This window comes from Marmota monax, unplaced genomic scaffold, assembly GCF_021218885.2.
Source record: "Marmota monax isolate L192 unplaced genomic scaffold, Marmota_monax_Labrador192_F-V1.1 WCK01_AAM20220418_F8-fsc00225, whole genome shotgun sequence".
NCBI lineage: Eukaryota > Metazoa > Chordata > Mammalia > Rodentia > Sciuridae > Marmota > Marmota monax.
In genome coordinates, this window is record NW_026694524.1 from 243,169 (window position 1) to 263,173 (window position 20,005).

At 39.2% G+C, this 20,005-nt stretch overlaps 1 protein-coding gene across 11 annotated transcripts in view; it reads right to left on the reverse strand.

The window, feature by feature from the left end:
* Positions 1 to 286: 286 nt before the first annotated feature.
* Jade3 (jade family PHD finger 3) overlaps positions 287 to 20,005 on the reverse strand; it is a 151,988-nt gene continuing 132,269 nt past the window's right edge. For all 11 annotated transcript variants that reach the window (XM_046420190.2, XM_046420187.2, XM_046420189.2 and 8 more), the window contains 3 exons: positions 7,423 to 7,893; positions 5,232 to 5,349; positions 287 to 3,335 (listed from right to left, as the gene is read on the reverse strand). In XM_046420190.2, the coding sequence (XP_046276146.1) occupies positions 2,440 to 3,335; positions 5,232 to 5,349; positions 7,423 to 7,893 (1,485 nt within the window). In that variant the 3' untranslated portion in view covers positions 287 to 2,439. The remainder of the gene's footprint in view (positions 3,336 to 5,231; positions 5,350 to 7,422; positions 7,894 to 20,005) is intronic.

Consider the following 20,005-nt stretch of genomic DNA (forward strand, 5'->3'; position numbering starts at 1 on the left):
CAGCCCTCCCTGGTGATCTTTAATGGTGATTCTAAGGTTTTTATCTTACCAGCCTGATAAAATGGTTTCTGGGTCATGTCCAAATACCCAGAGTTCTCTTTGGCTCCAAAGAGTATTGACATGAATCTGTGCTTCTAAACATCCAGTCTCTCCTCCTCTTCCTCCCTATCCCCAACCATCTGTTTGTTTTCGTTTAGTGAATATGATTTTTTAAATATAAAAGAAACACAGGTAAGATATTCTAAAACCAATATGTCAAAATAAAAAATTACCACACAGACAGTAGTTAACAGTTTTCATAATTTAATGAAAAAGTATTGGTAAAAAGGTGACATTTGAAAAAAGACTGAGTTTATCTTGAAAACTGGACTATATAAGACAAAATGAAAAAATTAACAAAGGTTAAGAGGTAATACTTGAAACAACAACAAAATGTAGCAAATGCATTTTGGGGCAATTGAAATGTATACAACTGAAGGCTCCTTCATTTACCTAGGAAAATCCTGTAAAAATATTACCATTATTATTTCCCTGACTGGAATGATATTTTACTCCATACTCTCCCTATGGCATTACATATGGAATTTGGCTGAAGCACTATTTTGATGTTTGCTTTTCCTTCCACTCACTCAGAATGGAAAGGAAGGAAAGGACACAGGCCTCTAACATAAGGAGTTTACAACACAGCTCTATTATAATTTTGTTACCATGAAAGTGTCAAATTAATGTCTACCCCAGGAGAACTCAAAGAAAAAGCACAGAAGCCCAGTGCATGAATAAGGGAAATTCTCTTCCTCATTTTTCCATTCAAACAAAATATAGGACACCTACCACATATGTTATGGCATGTTCACACATGTACATAGGCACAAAAGAAACATTTAGAAGATGTAGGCAAAGGAGAGGCAAAATACAGAAGTTTTCAGAAAAAGCGAAAACAAAAGGCAGAGGAACCAATTAATAAGGCTTTAAGAACAAAAGTGGGGGAAAGGAAAACTGCTGAGTCTTCCATATTGATGGAGAGAGGGCCCCTGCCTCCACTGACTGGCACCTACTGCAGCTGGACTGTTTCACCAGTAAGAAACTTTAAAAATTGAAAATGGCCACTTTTGTCTGAAACTTCCCACTATACTTTCCCAAACTAGAAGAAAGAGAATATCAATTTAAGGCTAAGAAGAAAAGAGAGCTGAGAATTAGTCTGCTTCACATTTTAAAAATGGCATCTTCCCCCTTTCTTAAATGGGAAGCAGACATGTTTTATCCCCTCCTCCCAAAATGTAACTATTCTCTTCCTCCAGAAATTAATCAAGGCTGAGTTTGGGAACAGGGTAGAAGCAACTTCTGAAAAAACAACTCCAGCCTTTTTGTTTGGAAAATTGTCTTGGATTCAAAATTGATACAAAGCTAAATTATATCCATGTGTTAAACACATGCTTTCAAATTCTGTTGACAATAAAAATCTGTTTCAAAATTAAAGCAGGTAAGAATACTTAACCTCTGTGCATTTTATTATATTTTAATTATACCTCAATAAAAATTTTTATAAACATTAAAGCAGGTATACAAAAACTGTCAGCCAAACTTATTTTAGTCAAACTTATTTGAAAACAACAACACAAAACCCTGACCTGGTACAAATATCCCAGAAATGGTCTCACTTTGGGAAAGGCTCTGGGATCCTTCACAAATGCCTAAACAGAGAGAATCAGAGCATTTTTTTTCTTGGAAGTAGTACTTCTGTACTTTTGTAAACACTATCCACAAGTTAGGTTTTTTTATGCTTGTTAGCTGGGTGAAGAGAGTTATAAGTGCGTCCCCAACAAGCACGTCTAGGAACAGGCACTGGACATTTGTAAGCATTAGGAGAATCGACTCAGTAAGTTATGATACTGTGAAAAGAACTCAACCTTGCACAAAGCAAAGGAAGAGGGTAGTGAGTCTGACAGTATCTGAGAATGTTGGTTTCCTGGTCTCTCCCCTGAAGAGGGTTTAGAGACATTAGCAGAGTTAGAAACTTTCTACAGGCAGGAGCTCTGAAACTCACATGCTGTAGTTTGGAAAGATAAGTAGTTTTAGTGTCTGATAATCATGGTCTCTTGAAAATCCATTAACAATGCAAAGACTTAGTATATAGACTCATCAACATGTTAATGTATCTGGAAAGCTGCCCTCAAGTATTTACTGAGCAAATACTCTGGACCCACTGTTCCCAATAGCTTCTAACAAACAAACCTCTGGACAACCTGAAATTCTTGTAATGTGCTTGTATAAACTAGAGTTGAAACCTTTTCCAAAACTGCAAGTCAATTTGTTGTGGAAAAAATTCTTAAATTTTCCCTGCAATTCCTCCTAATATTATGCTAGAACCCTTTTGGTGTATGGATTTCCCCCCAAATATGGGGCAAAGGCAATGTTTGGGTTAAATTTGATAGTTTCTCATCACCTTTGCATTGAACTATGGGAGAGAGGATGTGCCTTGCTTTTACCATGGCTATCCCGTCTAGAATCATGGGGAGGATTTTCCCTGTCTGAACTATCTCTTCTTACCCTGGCCTTTTCTTTATTTCCATCACTTTCTGCTTCAGAATCACTAAGCTCTAGATCTGGGCAATATCCATCATTTTCCTGATATGAAGCTCTCCCTGCAGATCGCCTGAGAAGCTGCCTACCCCAAAACTGCTCCTTTGGGCTCACATTCTTGGTTGGCTTCACACAACATTGGAGATCTTCAGTGGTCCTCACCCATCTATTGGTGGCCTCTTTAAAGGACCTGCCAAAGTGTTCCATAGTGGACTTTCTAATGCTACCCTGACTGGCCAAGTGGGAGCTAAGCATGGACTCCTCACTTGAGCTATCTTTTTGGGTGACATTCCCAGACTTGCCACCCTCTACACCATTGGATTTGGCAAACTTAGAGTTAGTCTGACTTTTCCCATTCCCAACTGAAGACTGTTCATGAAGGGCTGCCTGAAGGGCCAGAGGTTTCCCTAGTGACTGCCCATGATAGAACTCTGCAGAGGGAGCTCTCCAAGCAGGACTGGAATCTTTTGCTTCACTCCGAGAATGGCTGAGACTGGCCAGCAAACAGTTACTCTTGCTCTCTAGTGGATGTCTTGGATAGGATTTCACTTTCATTTCTAGTGGCTCCTGAGGCACCTGCATGCTCTTTTTACTGTGAACGGGGGAGCCACTGCCAGGAGAGCAGGGTCGGTGATCAGCCTCTGTGGAGCTGTTTTTGCAGTCTTCCAGGGTTGATCTGGGCATTTTTAACTTTAAGGTAATTCTTGGTGGTGGGTAAAACAATGAGTTTTCTAGTGCATTTGTCAAAGGAAGTCCTGAGATTAAAAAGAAAGATTCATTTTAGCATCTGATTTAAATAAACAACATACAGGCTTATGGTAGAATAAGTTCACCTACCCATTCTTCCACAGGTCTAATGAGCAATTGTCTTTGATATGTAAGAACATCATTGTGTAGCAGCTAACGTGAGCTGAACTAGAAGATGGGATCCAGAATGCTACAGATGAAAGGCTCAGAAATGCTACTGTTTCGTGGCTCCCAACATTTTCACCTTTGTTTTCCCAATCTGTAAAATTATCACAAAGACTAGTGTACTGCCTCCTACATCCTCATCTCTGCCCCTTTTATTTCTGAGAAGAATGTCACTAGCAATGACTAGGAACAGGCTTTCCCTGTGTGTGCATGCACAGTACTTAGGATGTACCTCAGATAGACATTTCAAATGCTTTCCTCCCTTCTCTCCTGGTCCTCCTAAAGCAAGTCAACTACAAATCCTCAGAAGTCTAGTACAGATTTTGGTGTGTGAAGAATAAATATATATTTCAGCCTGACATTAGAAGTCATGGTGGTTCCTGCAAATTTTATGTCTTTAACCTGGAATAATTTCCTAAGTATGAATGAACATTATGGAGATATGGGGAGGTTGTGTAGTATAGATAAGGTCAGCAGGAAAGAATCACAATATTTCTGCCACTGACTGGTTATAGGCATGGCCTGGGGAGTTTTGGTAGTCAGTTACCTGATTAAGTCACCCTATGATTGCAGTTAGAACTGGTCTTCCTCTATTATTTTGAGTGTTCTTAAATAAAAAAGAACACTACCAAACAATTCCTATTTGCATATGGATTTAACCTTTACCCACAGTCATCCTCATGAGATACGGAGAGGACAGCTCTTGGGTGCCCCAATGGGCAGCATGTATTTTCCAAGGGTCTAGGTTGAATAGCCACAGCTCCCATCCCTTCTAGGGCCTGACACCTGTTGATGCTGCAAGCCACAATGAGGTTGATTCCTATAATCAGAAGCCTTGTGGCTGGGGCCAATCTCCTTGGCATGCAGGGGCTCTTTCCTATTGTGTTTTGGTTCTTGTCTTGCCAGTCATGCTGCCCTGTGGCTGAGTAGCCTTGCTGTCTCCTGCTACACAATTCTGTGACCCAGTAATACTCAGCAATACCCCAGAGCCTCTGATGCCTACTTGACACCTCATTTCTGAGTGATTCTCTTGGTTTATGGCTTGCCTTGGCAGTAGCTAATTCTGCTTATCCTGCCCAGTGACCCATAGTTGCTCAGGCTCTGCCACCTAACTCTGTTTTAAATAAGGTGAAGGGAGGTTAATAGATTTCACTGAATATGACTGTCATCATTTCAGCCAAATTCCCATGTTTTGGGCACTGTAATTATGCTCACCTGTATCTCACCAAGTGGGATGTGTACCCAGCTGAAAGGGATTCTATCTTGCTGACTGCTTTTCTTCTAGATCAGTTCCTAGACCTAATAGGTGCTCAATATTTTTTAATAAATGAAAACAAGATCTCTTAATTTCTAGCTAAGGATTTGTTTTAATAGAGCACTATAAAGTAACCCTGGAATTAAATGTTTTCTAGAAATGGATTCAATCCTATCAATTTCTAAATGAATTTGATAATCACAGGATAATTTCATGGCTACACCCAATGGCTTCAAATGCCTGTCTTGGATCTAGATGATCTGCCAGAGACTTCCCCCCAACCCTACCCTGGAATTGCTTGCTTCATGAGCTGACAGGGAAATGAGTCATGTTAATATCAGGACTGGACTGAAGCAAATGAGATATCTGACAAGAATTTTAAAAGATCTTTTAAGTGGAAAAACTGGCATAAAGTTTAAATTAGAATAAAATAGGATGTAACAGAATCTGTATATTTGCCAGGATAATTTAATATACTAATTACCTGCAGCAATTTCTTGGTTAACAAGCTGGACTTGCAAACCGAAGATCTGTTCTTGTATTTTGTTGTGTGACAGTTTCAGCTTCTCTCGCCTGCTTATCATGTAGCACAGATTTCGGACCTGAAAGCCAAATTCCCAGCATTTAGAGTTGTTTATCACATTAAGCAAACCCAGCAAATGAAATTGTTTAGTGAAAATGAAGACTACTAAGGTCAGGTGGGGGTGGGAGTAAGGAGCAAAGATAGGACCCAAGAGCCAAAGGCTAACAGCCACTCCCCAGGAATTCACACAATAGGGTCAAGTTTAGTAGCGTGATTCCCATATCAATCAGCAGCATAAGCAAAGCACCTTCTGAAATCTACTCTTCCTGCAGTGTCATGGGCTTGATATTTATGTACATATCAAAGCTGGGAAGATGGTTTAACAATTCAGCTTTCCCTTTAGGTCCCTGAATACAAAGGATGGCAGTGCTGGCTCCACTACAATTTTCTACCAAGTGCTGGACCAGCAAGGTGAAAGGTATGCTTGGAAGACTGGAAATGGCTTTTTTTGGTCCACATTTTCAACTTAGCCAAGTTTCCATAGCCACAAAGGTAAAATTCTCACTGTCTCATACTCCTCACTTGGGCAAGTTACCCAAACTTTCTGGGCCTCAATTTATTCACATACAAATAGGAATGATAATAATAGATTTTTTCCCATAAGCATGTTAGAATTATATGAATTAATATTTATAAAATTCTTAGAACAGTGTTGGTAATAATAGTACTAATGGTAGGTGCTATATACATGTCTCTTAAGTTTTAAAGTGAGTCAAATCTAATAGTTTCTTTTCAAATTTTGGTATCAGAGGGGGGAAATCAAGCCATTTCTATAATTATATTCAATTATAAAATTCTCTAGGGTAAACATAGTACTTAACCTTTCTCCGAACCCCTAAAGCACCTAATTTAGAAGATACCTGATAAAATTATCATGAGTTAAATTATCTGGTAGAGGGGCTCTCAACCAGGGGCAATTTTGACTCCCAGAAGAAACATGGTAATTTGGAGACATTTTTGGTTGTCACAACTAGATGTGTATGAGCAGTGCTACTGGTATCTACTGGGTAGAGGCCAGTGATAATGGTACATATCTTAATGCCTATGCTGGGCACAGTAGTGCACAAATGTAATCCCAGCGATTCAGGAGGCTGAGGCAGGAAGATTCCAAGTTCATGGTCAGCCCCAGTCACTTAGTGAGGCCCTAAGGAATTTAGTGAAATTATCTCAAAATGAAAAATAAAAAAAAGGGCTGGGGATATAGGTCAGTGGCAGAGCACCCCTGATCCCAATCCCCATCACCAAAACAAAGAAAACAAAATCTTCCCTAAAACAAAGGGAAGCCTGCTACAACAAACAACTATCCAGCCCAAAATGTTAATAGTGATGAGATGGGGCATGAGGGCACATGCCTGTAATCCCAGGAGGCTGAGGCAGGAGGATTGCAAGTTCTAGGTCAGCCTCAACAACTTTGTGAGACTCTATCTCAAAATTAAAAAATAAAATGAAATAAAAAGGGTTGGGATGTAGCTCAGTGGTAAAGTGGGTTCAATCCTCAGTACCATAAAAACAAACAAACAAAACAAAACAAAACAAAAAAACCTACCACCATCCCAACAAAAAACCAAAATATCAAGAGTGCAAAGTTTGGGGGCTGGGGTTGTGGCTCAGTGGTAGAGCACTTGCCTAGCATGGTGAGGCACTGGGTTTGATCCTCAGCACCACATATAAATAAATAAAGTCCATTAATAACTAAAAAATATTTTTAAAAAAGAGTGCCAAGCTTTAGAAACCCTGATCTAGAGTTTTCCTGAACAAAATTCACTTTTTTTCTGGCCTGAAGTCTCATAAATGTGTCAGTAAAGTATAGCTGAGCCAGTTTAGGCTCCACAGTGAATAAAAAGTAAACAAAATGAGAATTTATTTCAAATTTCAAATTCACTGAGCATATGTGTTGAGGCCTCTCTAATCCCTTGAATGTGCCTGTCAAAATTTAAACAGAGCCCAACATCTGGGGCCATAGTAAAATCAGAAAATAAAGGACATGCAGAAGACTACACCATACTGAGCTGGCCATCTTTAAACTAGAAGAGGGACCTCCATCTCTATGCAGAACTGAGATTTGCACACTAATCAGAGGTGGAAAACTTACCCTCTCTAGGTCCTGCCGCAGGTGCATGAACATTCTCATGCGAGTGTGAATGCTTTCCTCTTTTGGCTGTACTAGGCCATTTTCTTCTTCTTCTTTCGGAGGAAATAATGGCTTATTGAAGTTGCTTTTGCGTTTCAGTTTCCAGTAGTTATAGATAAAGTCCACGGTTAATATGGGCATCCCAAGCTCGGCAGCCACATCTTCCACTTGTACCAAAGTATAGAACTCCTCTTCCAGCGCCCGAAGCTTCTGTGCCCGCAGGCTGGTTTTCTCACTTTTGGCCTGGCTCTGCTCAGCAGCTCTGTGGTAGGGGTACTCGACTTCCCCAAGTTTCTGCCTGTTTTGGCTATGCTTGAGGCAGTATGACTTGAACTTAACTTCGTCCCCCTCATCTAGGATGGTCTTCATCTCTAGGCCGTGCTCAAAGGCACAGGTGACATGGAAGGCAGTGATGCAGCTTTTCACGGAGCACTATAGGAAGAAAGGATGTGTTAAAGCATCAGGGTAAGTGCGAAAGGGAGATCACTGAGTCTCTTGGCCTAAACTGAGAGCTTTTAGGAAGCAAAGTAAAGATAGGGAGCTATGGGGAAGACTGTTCCTAAACTGACCATGATAGATGCTTTAGAAGTAACCTAGAAAATTTGCTCCTACAGAATACACCAAATCAGAATTGTTTAACTCTCCCTTTAAGGTTTTAGCTTAAGTATTCAAGCCTTCAGTTATCTTTTCTTGTTTTTGGTACTGGGGATTTAACCCAGGGGCACTTTACCAATAAGCTACATCCCAATCCCTTTTTACTTTTTTGAGACAGGTTCCCACTAAGTTGATTAGGGCCTCTTTACATTGCTGGGGCTGGCCTCCAACTGGCAATCCTTCTGCCTTAGCCTCCCAAGTCACTGGGATTATAGGAGTGTGCTACTGTGCTCAGCTTTTTTTCTTCTTCTTCTTCTTCTTCAGCTACTGGGGATTGGACCTAGCTTCTTGCTAGGTAAGTGCTCTACCACTGAGCTACATCCTTGAACCGTTTTTATTTTTATTTTGAGACAGGGTCTCTCAGGCTGGCTTTGAACTTGTGATCCTTCTGCTTCAGCCTCCCAAGTAGCTGGGATTATAGTACAAGTCTGTGCCACCACACCTAGCTAAACCTTCAGTTTTTCTGAGAAGCCTTTAAGCAACTTATAGAAACACTTATGAGGTCTCTTCTCTGGGTCTCCCATAACACCCTATATATCCTTTTATAGCAGTAATTTTCACACTGTAAGTTCTCTAGCCATAGATCCTAAAGACAGAAGCTGTGTCATTAATTTTGGAAATCATTATCAATTACTGAATAATCAGTTGATCAGAAAATGCTTTTGAACAAATGAAAATAAAAACAAAGTCAATATTATTGCCAGAACATCCATTGGTTCTATAAAGGTTGTGGGGGGGGGTGTGGCTCAGTGGTAGAGCAGTTGCCTAATGTGCAGGAGGCCCTGGGTTTGAACCCTAGAACTACAAATAATAATAATAAAAACAAATATTTTAAAAGGTCATAGAAATTATAATATCTGAGTAACCCAACTTCTAGAAATTATTATTGTAGAATTGAGCTGTCCAACATAGTAGTCAACTAGTCATGAATGTCTATTTAAATCTTAAGTTAATTAAAATTGGGCTAGGAATGTAGTCCAGTGGTAAAGCACTTGCCTAGCACATGCAAGGCCCTGGGCTCAATCCTCAGCACCACAAAAATTTTAATTAAAATTATATATAATGAAAAGTGTAGCTCCTTAGTTATACTAGCCACATTCCAACCATATGAGACAGCACAGATATAAAACAATTCCATCAGAAAGCTCTATTAAAAAGTGTGGTTATAGACATTCTGAATGTGTTTATAATATTCTGCCATTCATTCATAGATTTACAACATTTTTAAACATTACTGTGGAGTATACACTGAATATTCATCAGTGAATAGTAGAAAGGAGGCATAGTAGAAATAATTTGGTCCATGATAGCTGCATTTCTTGTACTTTCCTTAGATTCAATTGCTATATGTTGTGATTACAATGTTACAGCTTTCCTTCCAAAGATTTAAAATACAGGGGTACACTTATATGTTTAAGTAGAAGAAGAGAGGAAAGCAAGAGAGGAATTATTTCTAAGGAAATATTGGGAATTTTTCTAAGTCTCAAAGCTTTTGGAAGCCTACCTCTGGAGGGCCCGCTGCTCTATGTATCAGGGGTTTGATAATTGTTAAACAGAGAATGACCATGGATATGAACAAAGACAGAAAGAATGCAAAGTCTGACAGGTCTCCTCAGACACCTAAGAGAATACTGGCAAACATCAAAGCTTTATTGGGGGAAGATCTCATTTAAGCTAATTTCACAGGATAAAGAATTCCAGGGATGGAATATAATTCTAACATCATCTAATCTAGTCTCACATTTATTATTGCTTGAACTTCCTCTATAGTACTTGATTTTAGATCTTCAACCCACTCCCCTTCACCTTCCAAATAAGTAGTATAATCTAGTCACATATTATACTCTTTCACTGACAAAAAGCTCATAATCTCCTACTACAGCCCTCCCCAGCTTTGGCCAATTGTATCAGAAAATTTTGCTACATCACACTAAAATCTGTATGCTTAAAATTTCCACAGATTTGGCAAGCCTCATGAAAATGAGGATAATGAAAACCCAGAACATACTTTTATCTGAGTACCTTTTATTATCATTTGGCTAAGAAACTAGCCAGACATTTCAAAAACAAGTAGTAAAGGGCATTCATTAGCAAAAGATTAAAAGTGTTGGCCATAGTGCTCTTTTGCTGTTTAATAACAGATACAAATATGGGAAGAAAAAACAAAATGATTTTCTTTTTAAGGGGATGAACCTGTAACATACAATAAAAGTCCCATCCACTTAGGAGGCTGAGGCAGGAGGATTGTGAGTTTGAGGCTAGCCTGAGCAACATAATGAGATCCCCTTCACAAACACACTACTACTACTACTACTACTACTACTACTACTGCTACTACTAGTACTACTAATACCAATAAGAAGCTAAAAAGAGATTATCTCTCTCAGGTCAAACTTATAGAATGTAGATACATTAATATAGATTACTCAAAATAAAAGACAATACACAGATAAGAATTTGGTACTTATATGAAAAATGGAATGTCTCTTAGGAAACTGCCATAAACTGGGTGCGGTGGCACACGCCTGTTATCCCAGCGACTCAGGAGGCTGAGGCAGGAGGATCGCAAGTTCAAGGCCAGCCTGGGCAACTTAGTGAGACCCTGTCTCAAAATAAAAAATAAAAAGGGCTAGGGATATAGCTCAGTGGTAGAGTACCTCTGGGTTTAATCCCCAGTACATACATACGTATATATACACATACATACATACATAAAATTCATCTTGTTTAAGAAAAGGTCATTCTGTGCTATTTATAACTGGAGGTCTATATACTTTGGTGATAAAGAAGAAATGCCAACTAGGTTTTGGAACCACTCAAATACTTATTTCTTGCTCGGAATGTGGCTCAGTGGTACAGTGCTTGCCTGGCACCCATAAGGTCCTGAGTTAAATTTTCAGCATGACACACACAAAAATACACTTTTTAATGGTGGTGTGCATCAGTCCTAAAGCCTCATGCATGCTAGGCAAATGCTCTACCATTAAGCTACATCTCCAGTCCAATATTTTTTTCTGAAAAGATAAAGGCATATTCTACTAAACAAAATGCCTTTGCATGTATTTCATTTATTTTTACTCTAACCACTAAAGATGAGGGGAGGTGTTATTATGCCCCTTAAAACCCACGTTTATTCTTAAAATTTTAGAAACACCTCAATTTTTATACCTTTATTTTATTTATTTATTATTTTTATGTGGTGCTGAGGATCGAACCCAGTGCCTCTCATGTGCTACACAAGCTTTCCACCAAGTTACAACCCCAGCCCTAATTTTTTTTTAAAAAATATTTTAACTGATATAACTGCTCTCATTGTGTTGAGCAAGTAGCACTCATACAAACATCTTTATACATGTTACTATATGCATATCAGTGTGGTTATCACATCCACTCACTGAAATAACACAACCCCCCAGGTTTACTGAGACATCTTACACATTACAAAACTCACCAATTTTAAATTAACATTTCAATGGTTTTCAGTATATTCATAGGGTTGTACAGCCACCATCACTACCTAATTCCATCTTCATCACCTCCAAAAAGAAATCTTGTACTCATTTGTAGTCATTCTCTGTTCCCAACCCAAAACCCAAGAAATCACTAATCAATTTTCTATTGCTATAGATTTGTTCATTCTGGACCTTTTATATAAGTGGAATCATACAAGATGTAGCTATTTGTGTTTGGCTTCTTTCATTTGGCATGTTTTTAAGGTTCATCAGTATCATAGCATATGTTAGAATTTCAGTTCTGTCAGGCACAGTGGCACACACCTGTAATTCCAGCAACTCAGGAGGCTAAGTCAGGGGGATTGAAAATGCAAAGCCAGCCTCAAGCAACTTAGTGAGACCCTGTCTCAAAAATTAAACAGAACTAGGGATGTAGCTCAGTGTTAAAACATTTTGGGTTCAATTCCCAGTACGACTACCATTACCAACAACAAAACAAAACTCAAACACTTCAATCTTGTTTATGGCCAAAATATATTCCATTGTAAGGATATATCCCATTTATTAATCCATTCATTAGTTGATAGACATCTGTGTGTTTTTCACTTTTGGCTATTATAAAACAATGCTGCTATGAAAACTCATATAGAAGTTTTTATATGACTATATGTTTTTATTTTTCATGAGTATTGTGCAGTAAAGAATTACCCTTCTCCAAAGAAAGGTTTGGCCCTTTGCCTCCAGCCCCTGAGAGGTAACTTTGAAGCCTTTGGGATGTCTGACCTATCTGACAAGAGCTGTCTTTAATTACCTGGCAGCGTTGGGCCAAGTCAGATAGTCTATGCTAACAGCATGATTTACAGTGCAGGCTTTGGGCCATGTGGCATCAGCCTAACCTCTAGAGGGACCTGGAACTGAGGTCATCCACGTGGGTGGTCAGCTGTGTCTACATGGTCAAGCCCCAATGATATTGGCTGAGCTTTGCAGGTTGACAATAGCCTGGTGTATCACACATTGTTTCTGGGAGAAATAAGCTCTCTCTGATCAGCTCCCCTGGAAGGGTATCAATAGAAGTTATACTCCCGTTCTGTCCTAGACCATGCCCTATGTGCCTTTTTCTTTGGCTAATTCTAAATCTGTGTTTCCTTTCACTAAAACAAATCATAACTGCACATAATGGCTTTCCGCATTCTGTGAGTACTTCTAGTGAATTAATGACTCTAAAGACAGTCTTGGGGAAATTTCAAAATATGGGTACCTACTTAGAAATGGAATCACTGGTTTATGGGGTCACTTTTGTTGACTGTTTTGAAAAATTGTCAAACTTTTTCACAGCAGCCACATCATTTCACAACTTCACCAGCAACACAGAAGAGTTCCATTTTTTCCACATCTTTGCCAACCATTATTGTTACCCTTTCTTATCATTGGCACTCCAGTGGGTATGAAGTAGTATCTTATTGTAGTTTATTTACTTCTAAAGGGGGAAAATAAGAAATATTTTCTATATATTCTTCAGAAGACATAGAAGTAAACAGACTTAGAAAAATAATTTCATTAGGGCTGGGGATCTATCTCAATGGTAGAGAGCTTGCCTAGCATGCTCAAGGCCCTGTTTTAACCTCCAATACTGAGAAGAAAATCTTTCATTAGGGGGAAAAATGCTACCCTTATACATCCATTTAAAAATATTTATTTATTTACACATCCACATTTGTGAGGAGAGTTTCTGTGGGGTGGGAATGGGACCAGATAGGGTGGCTGGAACAATAATCTTGAAAAAGAATACCAGAGGGCTGGGGTTGTAGCTCAGTGGTAGAGTGCTTGCCTGGGACTGGTAAGGCCCTGGGTTCGATCTTCAACACCATATAAAAACAAATAAACAACAAACAAATAAATAAAATAATGGTTAAATTCTTTAAAAAAAAGAACACCAGAAACTGATTAAAGAATTAAGACATTAACTTATGTATTATTTTCTTTTTACAGAGATATTTTGGGCTGGGGATGTAGCTCATTAGTAGAGCACTTGCCTATCATGTGTGAAGCTCTGGGTTTGAGTCACAGCACCGCGAAAAAAACCCCAAAACTGCTGTTCTTTAAACATTGTGTCTTCCTCAAGAGCAGATAACACCTGACTGGAATAGCAAACACCTGGTGCATATGTCTTCAACAGTTCTATTTTTTTAAAATTTTTTTTAGTTGTAGACAGACACAATACCTTTATTTTATTTATTTGTCTTTATGTGATGCTGAGGATCGAACCCAGGGCCTCACACATGCAAGGCAAATGCGCTACCAACTGAGCTACAACCCAGCCCTCTATTTTTTTTTTGTGGTGCTGGGGATTGAACCCAGGGCCTTGTGCATTCAAGGCAAGCACTCTACCAACTGAGCCATATCTTAGCCCTGTCCTCAGCAGTTCTTGTACTGCCACAGGACAATGTCTATTTGGATGAACAGAGAAATGGATGGAGTCAGAGCAATCTGCTCAAAACTTGGTTACAAAAACAATGCCATAAATGGTCCATGCTAGTTTACAATACTCACTTCAGCCACTGCATACTTAAAATTCCAGCACCTGTAGTGACCACCAGCCCTTCTGATCTCTCATCCTTAAGGGCCTAAAGGTCTGTGGAGATGTCACTGCAGTGTTAGGTAACTTCTTCTGTGTTTATGTCTGGCCTCTCTTAACATACTCTGAGCTTCTACAAGACAGGGACCATAGCTAGGTGCAGTGGCATGTGCCTGTAATCCCAGTGACTTGGGAGGCTGAGACAGGAGGATTGAAAATTCAAGATAAGCCTCAACAACATAGTGAGGCCCTAAGCAACTTAGTGAGACCCTATCTCAAAATAAAAAATAAAAAAAGGCTAGGGATGTAGCTAAGTGGTAAATTGCCCCTGGGTTAAACCCCCAGTACTGCCTCCCCCCAAATGCAGAAAGAGGGACCATAATTGTCATAGGACAAGAACAATTTGTACTGACTATAAACTCCTCAAACTGATAATAATAATAAGGCACTTTCCCTCAGTGTTTCATTTTTTTTCTCTCTAATATACCATCTTTAATAGTCACTGAGCAGATGTACTTGCTTACTTAATACTTTCCTATGTGGTGAAGATTTTGTTTTAAAAAAAATTCACTTCTCTCATGCCAAACAGTAAACTCTTGGTGGCCCACCATTTTATCCTTATTTCAGTATACTTGTATATATGTCTTTGGACAAGGTCCCATCCCTCTACTGTCTACCCAAACCCCAAATGTTTAATGATTCTATTCAGTTTGGGTGGATGAATGATAGAGCTTTCTATGAGCAAAGTTAGATTGACTCTAGAGCATAATAATATAAATAAAAATGACAAGTACTATTACTAGTACAACTAACACTGAGTATTCACTATCTTTCTAGGCAGTATGCTAAAACTCTTACCATCTTAAGTAAGTACTATTAACATCTTCATTTATAGATGTGGAAACTTAAGTCCAGATATGTTAGTTAATTTTTCCAAGCCTGTGTAACCAACAAGAGGTAGAATCAGGATTTAAACTCCAGAAGCCTGACTCCAAAGGCCATATTTTTTTAATATTTATTTTTTTAGTTGTAGTTGGACACAATACCTTTATTATATTTATTTATTTTTATGTGGTGCTGAGGATCGAACCCAGGGCCTTGTACGTGCTAGGTGAGCACTCTACCACTGAGCCAAAACCCCAGCCCTCCAAAGGCCATATTCTTAACCACTATTCTTTCTTTACACTCAGGAATGCCTAAAGCATCTGGATCTAGAATGAATGGGGCTTGAACATAAGATAGAGAAGTACTAGCTAGGCATGGTGGCACACACCTGTAATCCCAGCAGCTTAGGAGGCTGAGGCAGGAAGATTGTGAGTTCAAAGCCAGTCTCAGCAACTTAGTGAGGCCCCAAGCAACTCAATGAGACCCTGTCTCTAATTAAAATACAAAACAGGGCTGGGGATGTGGCTCAGTGGGTAAGTGCCCCGAGCTCAATCCCTGGTACCGAGAGAGAGAGAGAAATAGAGAGGGAAATAGAGAGAGAAATAGAGAGAAGTATGCTACAGGAGTTCTGGAAAGCTGCTGGCAGTTAGAGGTAAGGACTGTGTACACAGTCTAGGCAAAATCCAGGGCTGTACCTGATTTGAACCCGGACTTTAGGATCTGCACAAGGAATATCAGAAGCCTTTGTATTCAGGGGAAAGGATGGTTCTAGTTCCTAAATGTGGAGGCTACGGATATTGGCTGGTCTGGACCCCCAAACTGCTGGTGTTACAATTTTTATCCTTGCCCAGAGGATGTTTCCAAATTAAAAGTGGAGGACTGAAGGATATTCCCATTGCCAGAAGAAAAGAAGCCAGACAAAACACAATTCACAGTTAAAAGACTTCCATAACGCATTTATAAGCTAAATGCAAAAAAAGCTAAATGCCCAAGATATGTTCATAATTATAGAGACTCTTAAATATAACTCCAAAAAACAATTATGCTAACAAAACTTGACACCTACTAAATTACTGTATTTGTTTTCCATGTTTCTGATCCCTGTACAGGGAAGCAAGATGCTGGATCATGAATGGATTTGAAATTTACTTTTATTTAGTCATGGTTTAAAAGGAAAACAATTTTTTTGGTTTGTTTTCTTACAAACCAAACTGGACTTCCTATCCAGTTGTCAACTGTGGAAAACGAAGACCACTTTCAGTATAAGCAGAACATAGGTGGAGAAAAATACAATCACATTTAAGAAGATCACCTGGTGGGGTTGGGGTTTGTAGCTTGCCTAGCATGCATGGGGCCCTGGTTTTCATCTGTAGATATGGGGTGTGGGGCAGAAGGTCATCTGAGGCTGGGGATACAGCTCAGTGGCAGAGCACTTTCCTAGCATGTACAAGGCCCTGGGTTCTATTCCCAGCACTACAGGACAAAACAACAAAAACCAAACTAAACAAAAAGATCACCTAAAGTTTACCACCTTTGCTCAGAAGTGGGGATGGGACTGCCTTTAATGCCACTGGCTACTTACGTCACATTTCCCAGGACAGAAAACATGTCTTTATTTATTTATTTTAATGTGGTACTGAGGATCGAACCCAGTGCCTCACACGTGCTAGGCAAGTGCTCTGCCACTGAGCTATAGCCCCAGCACCCCAATCCTTTTTTACCTACTGAAAAACCTTTGCTGCTACAGCTTTCTCCCTAACTCAGTCACTCCCTTTGAATGCATACTGTTCTGTCCTGTTAATAAATATATGTACATAGTTATATTTCTTCCATCTAAAAGACTTTTTTATTCTGTGTATCTAGACTGTTCCTATCCTAGTTCTTTGCCCTACCCCTTGGCTATGTAGTTTTGTCCATCCCACTCCACATAAACTGCTTATATAGATCACCAATAACACATTGCTAAATCCAGGGATCCATGTATGGTCCTCATCTTACCTCAGCATGGAGGTAACACCATGGAGCTTTCGCTTCTTAAAATGCTTTCTTTTCTTGGTTTTGAATGCTACTACACTCTCTTGAATTTTTGCCTCTCTACCTGGTGGGTATCTTTTTAGTCTCTTCTGCTAGCTGTTCCTATTCTCCTTGATTTACTAACTCTGGAAAGCTAAGGTCCAGTCCTTGATACCGTTCTTCCCTCTATCTATTCTGACTCAGTTGGTGAACTTACCCACTCGACACTTTAAAACTATCCATATGCCAGTGCCTGCCAAATTTATGTTTTTGGTCCAAGACTTCCTCCTAAACTCCAGATTCATGTCAACAACTGCCAGTTTGACATTTTGACTATGGTATGTGATAGACACCTCAAACTTAAGTGTCCAAAATGGAATTCCTGATTTTCTTCCTCAAATCTGTTTTATCTACAGATTCCTTTTACAGTTTATCCAAAGTTCATCCTCCCCCTGTTTGGGTAAAAATTGTGGTGTCATCCTTAAATTCTTTCCTTCTCTCACACCTCATATCTGATCCATAGTAAATCCTGTTGGCTCTACCTTCAACATTCATCCAGAATCCAAGTATGTTTTACCATTTCAAGGGCTACCACTGTGGTCAAAGCTACCAACCACCTCTCTCATTGCATTTCCTTCTAATTGCTTTTCTTGCTTCTAAACTTCTGTCCTCACAGTCTATTTTTTTAAAAGAAAGGGTCTTTACTGCCCAAACTGTTACTTAACTCCTAGACTCAAGTGATCCTCCTGCCTTGAGCCTCCTGCTTAGCTAGGATTACAGGCATGGGCTACCATGTCTGGCTCTATTCTCAACAGAGTAGCTAGAATGCTTTTAAAAAACCTTTTCCTATGGAAAAACCTACATAATAGAATAATATAATAAACTCTCTGTATACCCACCATCCAGCTTTAGTGGGTTTTGGTAGATGGCCATTCTTGTTTCATCTTCACCTCACAGTGCCCTGTTCTCTGTATTATTTTCATACCACAATATTATATCTAAAAAAGATAAATTGCTGGTATGATGGTATACAACTGCAATCTCAGCAACTCAGGAGGCTGCGGCAGGAGCATTGCAAGTTCAAGGCCAGCCTTGGCAACATAGCAAGACCTTGTCTCAAAATAACATAAAAAGGGTTGGGGATATTTACTCAGAGGTAAAACGCCTCTGAATTCAATCTCCAGTATTGAAAAAAACATGCTATCAATTGGCTGCTTAAAACCTGCCAATGAATCCCTCTTAACTCAGTGTAAGAGCTAAAGATTTATAAGGCTTCTGGAAGCCGTTACCAGGAGCTGGCAAACTACGTCCACAAACTAAATGCAGTTGGTCACTTGTTTTTTGTGCTCCACGAGCGAAGAATAGAAGGAATTTTTTTTCTTTTTTTTAAATCCAGAGAAGAAATTTTTCTTTGGTGTATTAGGGATTGAATTGAGGGTACTTTACCACTGAGTTACATCTCTGGTTCTTTATTTAATATATACTTTTTAGATGTTGATGGACCTTTATTTATTATTTATGTGTGGTACTGAGAATCGAACCCTGGTGCCTCACACATGCTAGGCAAGTGCTCTACTACTGAGCCACAACCCCAGCCAATCCTTTAATGATTTTAAAATATTTATTTTTTAGTTGTAGTTGGACACAACACCTTTATTTTATTTATTTATTTTTATGTGGTGCTGAGGATTGAACCCAGGGCCTCACAGGTGCTAGGAGAGCGCTCTACTGCTGAGCCACAACCGCAGCCCCAAGTCCTTTAATTAAAAAAAAATTGAGATAGGATCTTGCTAAGTTTCTCAGGCTGGCCTCAAACTTGTGATATTCTTGCTTCAGCTTCCCAAGTAGCTGGGATTATAGGCATGTACCATCATGCCCAGCAAAAGAACAATATAGGAAAAATGACATGTGAAACTTATATGAAATTTATTTTCAGAGTCTAAAAATGAAGTTTTATTGGGATATGGCCATGTTCTTTTCTTTAAGTATTGTCTATTGCTGTCTTCATGCTACAAAGGCAGTGTTTTAAGTAGTTGCAATCAAGATACATGGTTCACAAAGCCTAATGTATTTAGTATCTGGCCAATTGTAGCAAAAAATTGCCAACCTCTGCCATAATCAATCAGGCCCCTGAGTAATCCCTTTAACTTCCTCTTCCTACATACTCCATTCTCATCTCACTAGCCTCTTTTCAGTTGCTCAAATAGGCCAGACAATCCTATCTTATAGCCTTTCTAATGGCAGTTTCTTCTGCTTGGAACACTATTACCCTAAACATCTGCATAGCTCTTTCTTTTGCTTTTAAGCCTTGGATCAAACTGCCACTTACACAATGAATTCTACCCTGACCACTCTATTTAAACTTGTAACTCATGCTCCTTTCTCTATACTCCCTATCTTCTTACTGTACTCCACATTTTTTATTTCCATAGCATTTACCACCTTTGAATGTGCTATTAAATATCTACTGCTTATGCTGGGTATGGTGGCACATAATCCCAGCAACTCAGGAGGCTGTGACAGGAGGATGGCAAGTTCAAGGCCAGCCTTAGCAACTTAGCAAGACCATGTCTCAAAATAAAAAGTATAAAAAGGACTGGGGATACACCTTAGTGGTAAATTGCCCCTGGGTTTAATCCCCAGTACCTCAAAAATATATCTATTGATTATTATCTACTTCTCCCAGCTAAAAGTAAGTTCCATGGTATATGAATGATTCTTTGTTGGTTCACTGTCAGACTCAATGCCTTTATATAATTAGGTATAAATATATGTTGCTTTTCTTTTTTCAGTACAGGGGATTGAACCCAGGGCTTTATGCATGCTAGACAAGCACTCTATCACTACATGTTGAATAAATACAATTCCTTATAATCTAAAGTTTGGGTTGTAGATGCAGCTCAGTAGTAGAGCACTTGCCTACTAGCATGGATAAAGTCCTGGGTTCAATCCCAAGCACTGTAAA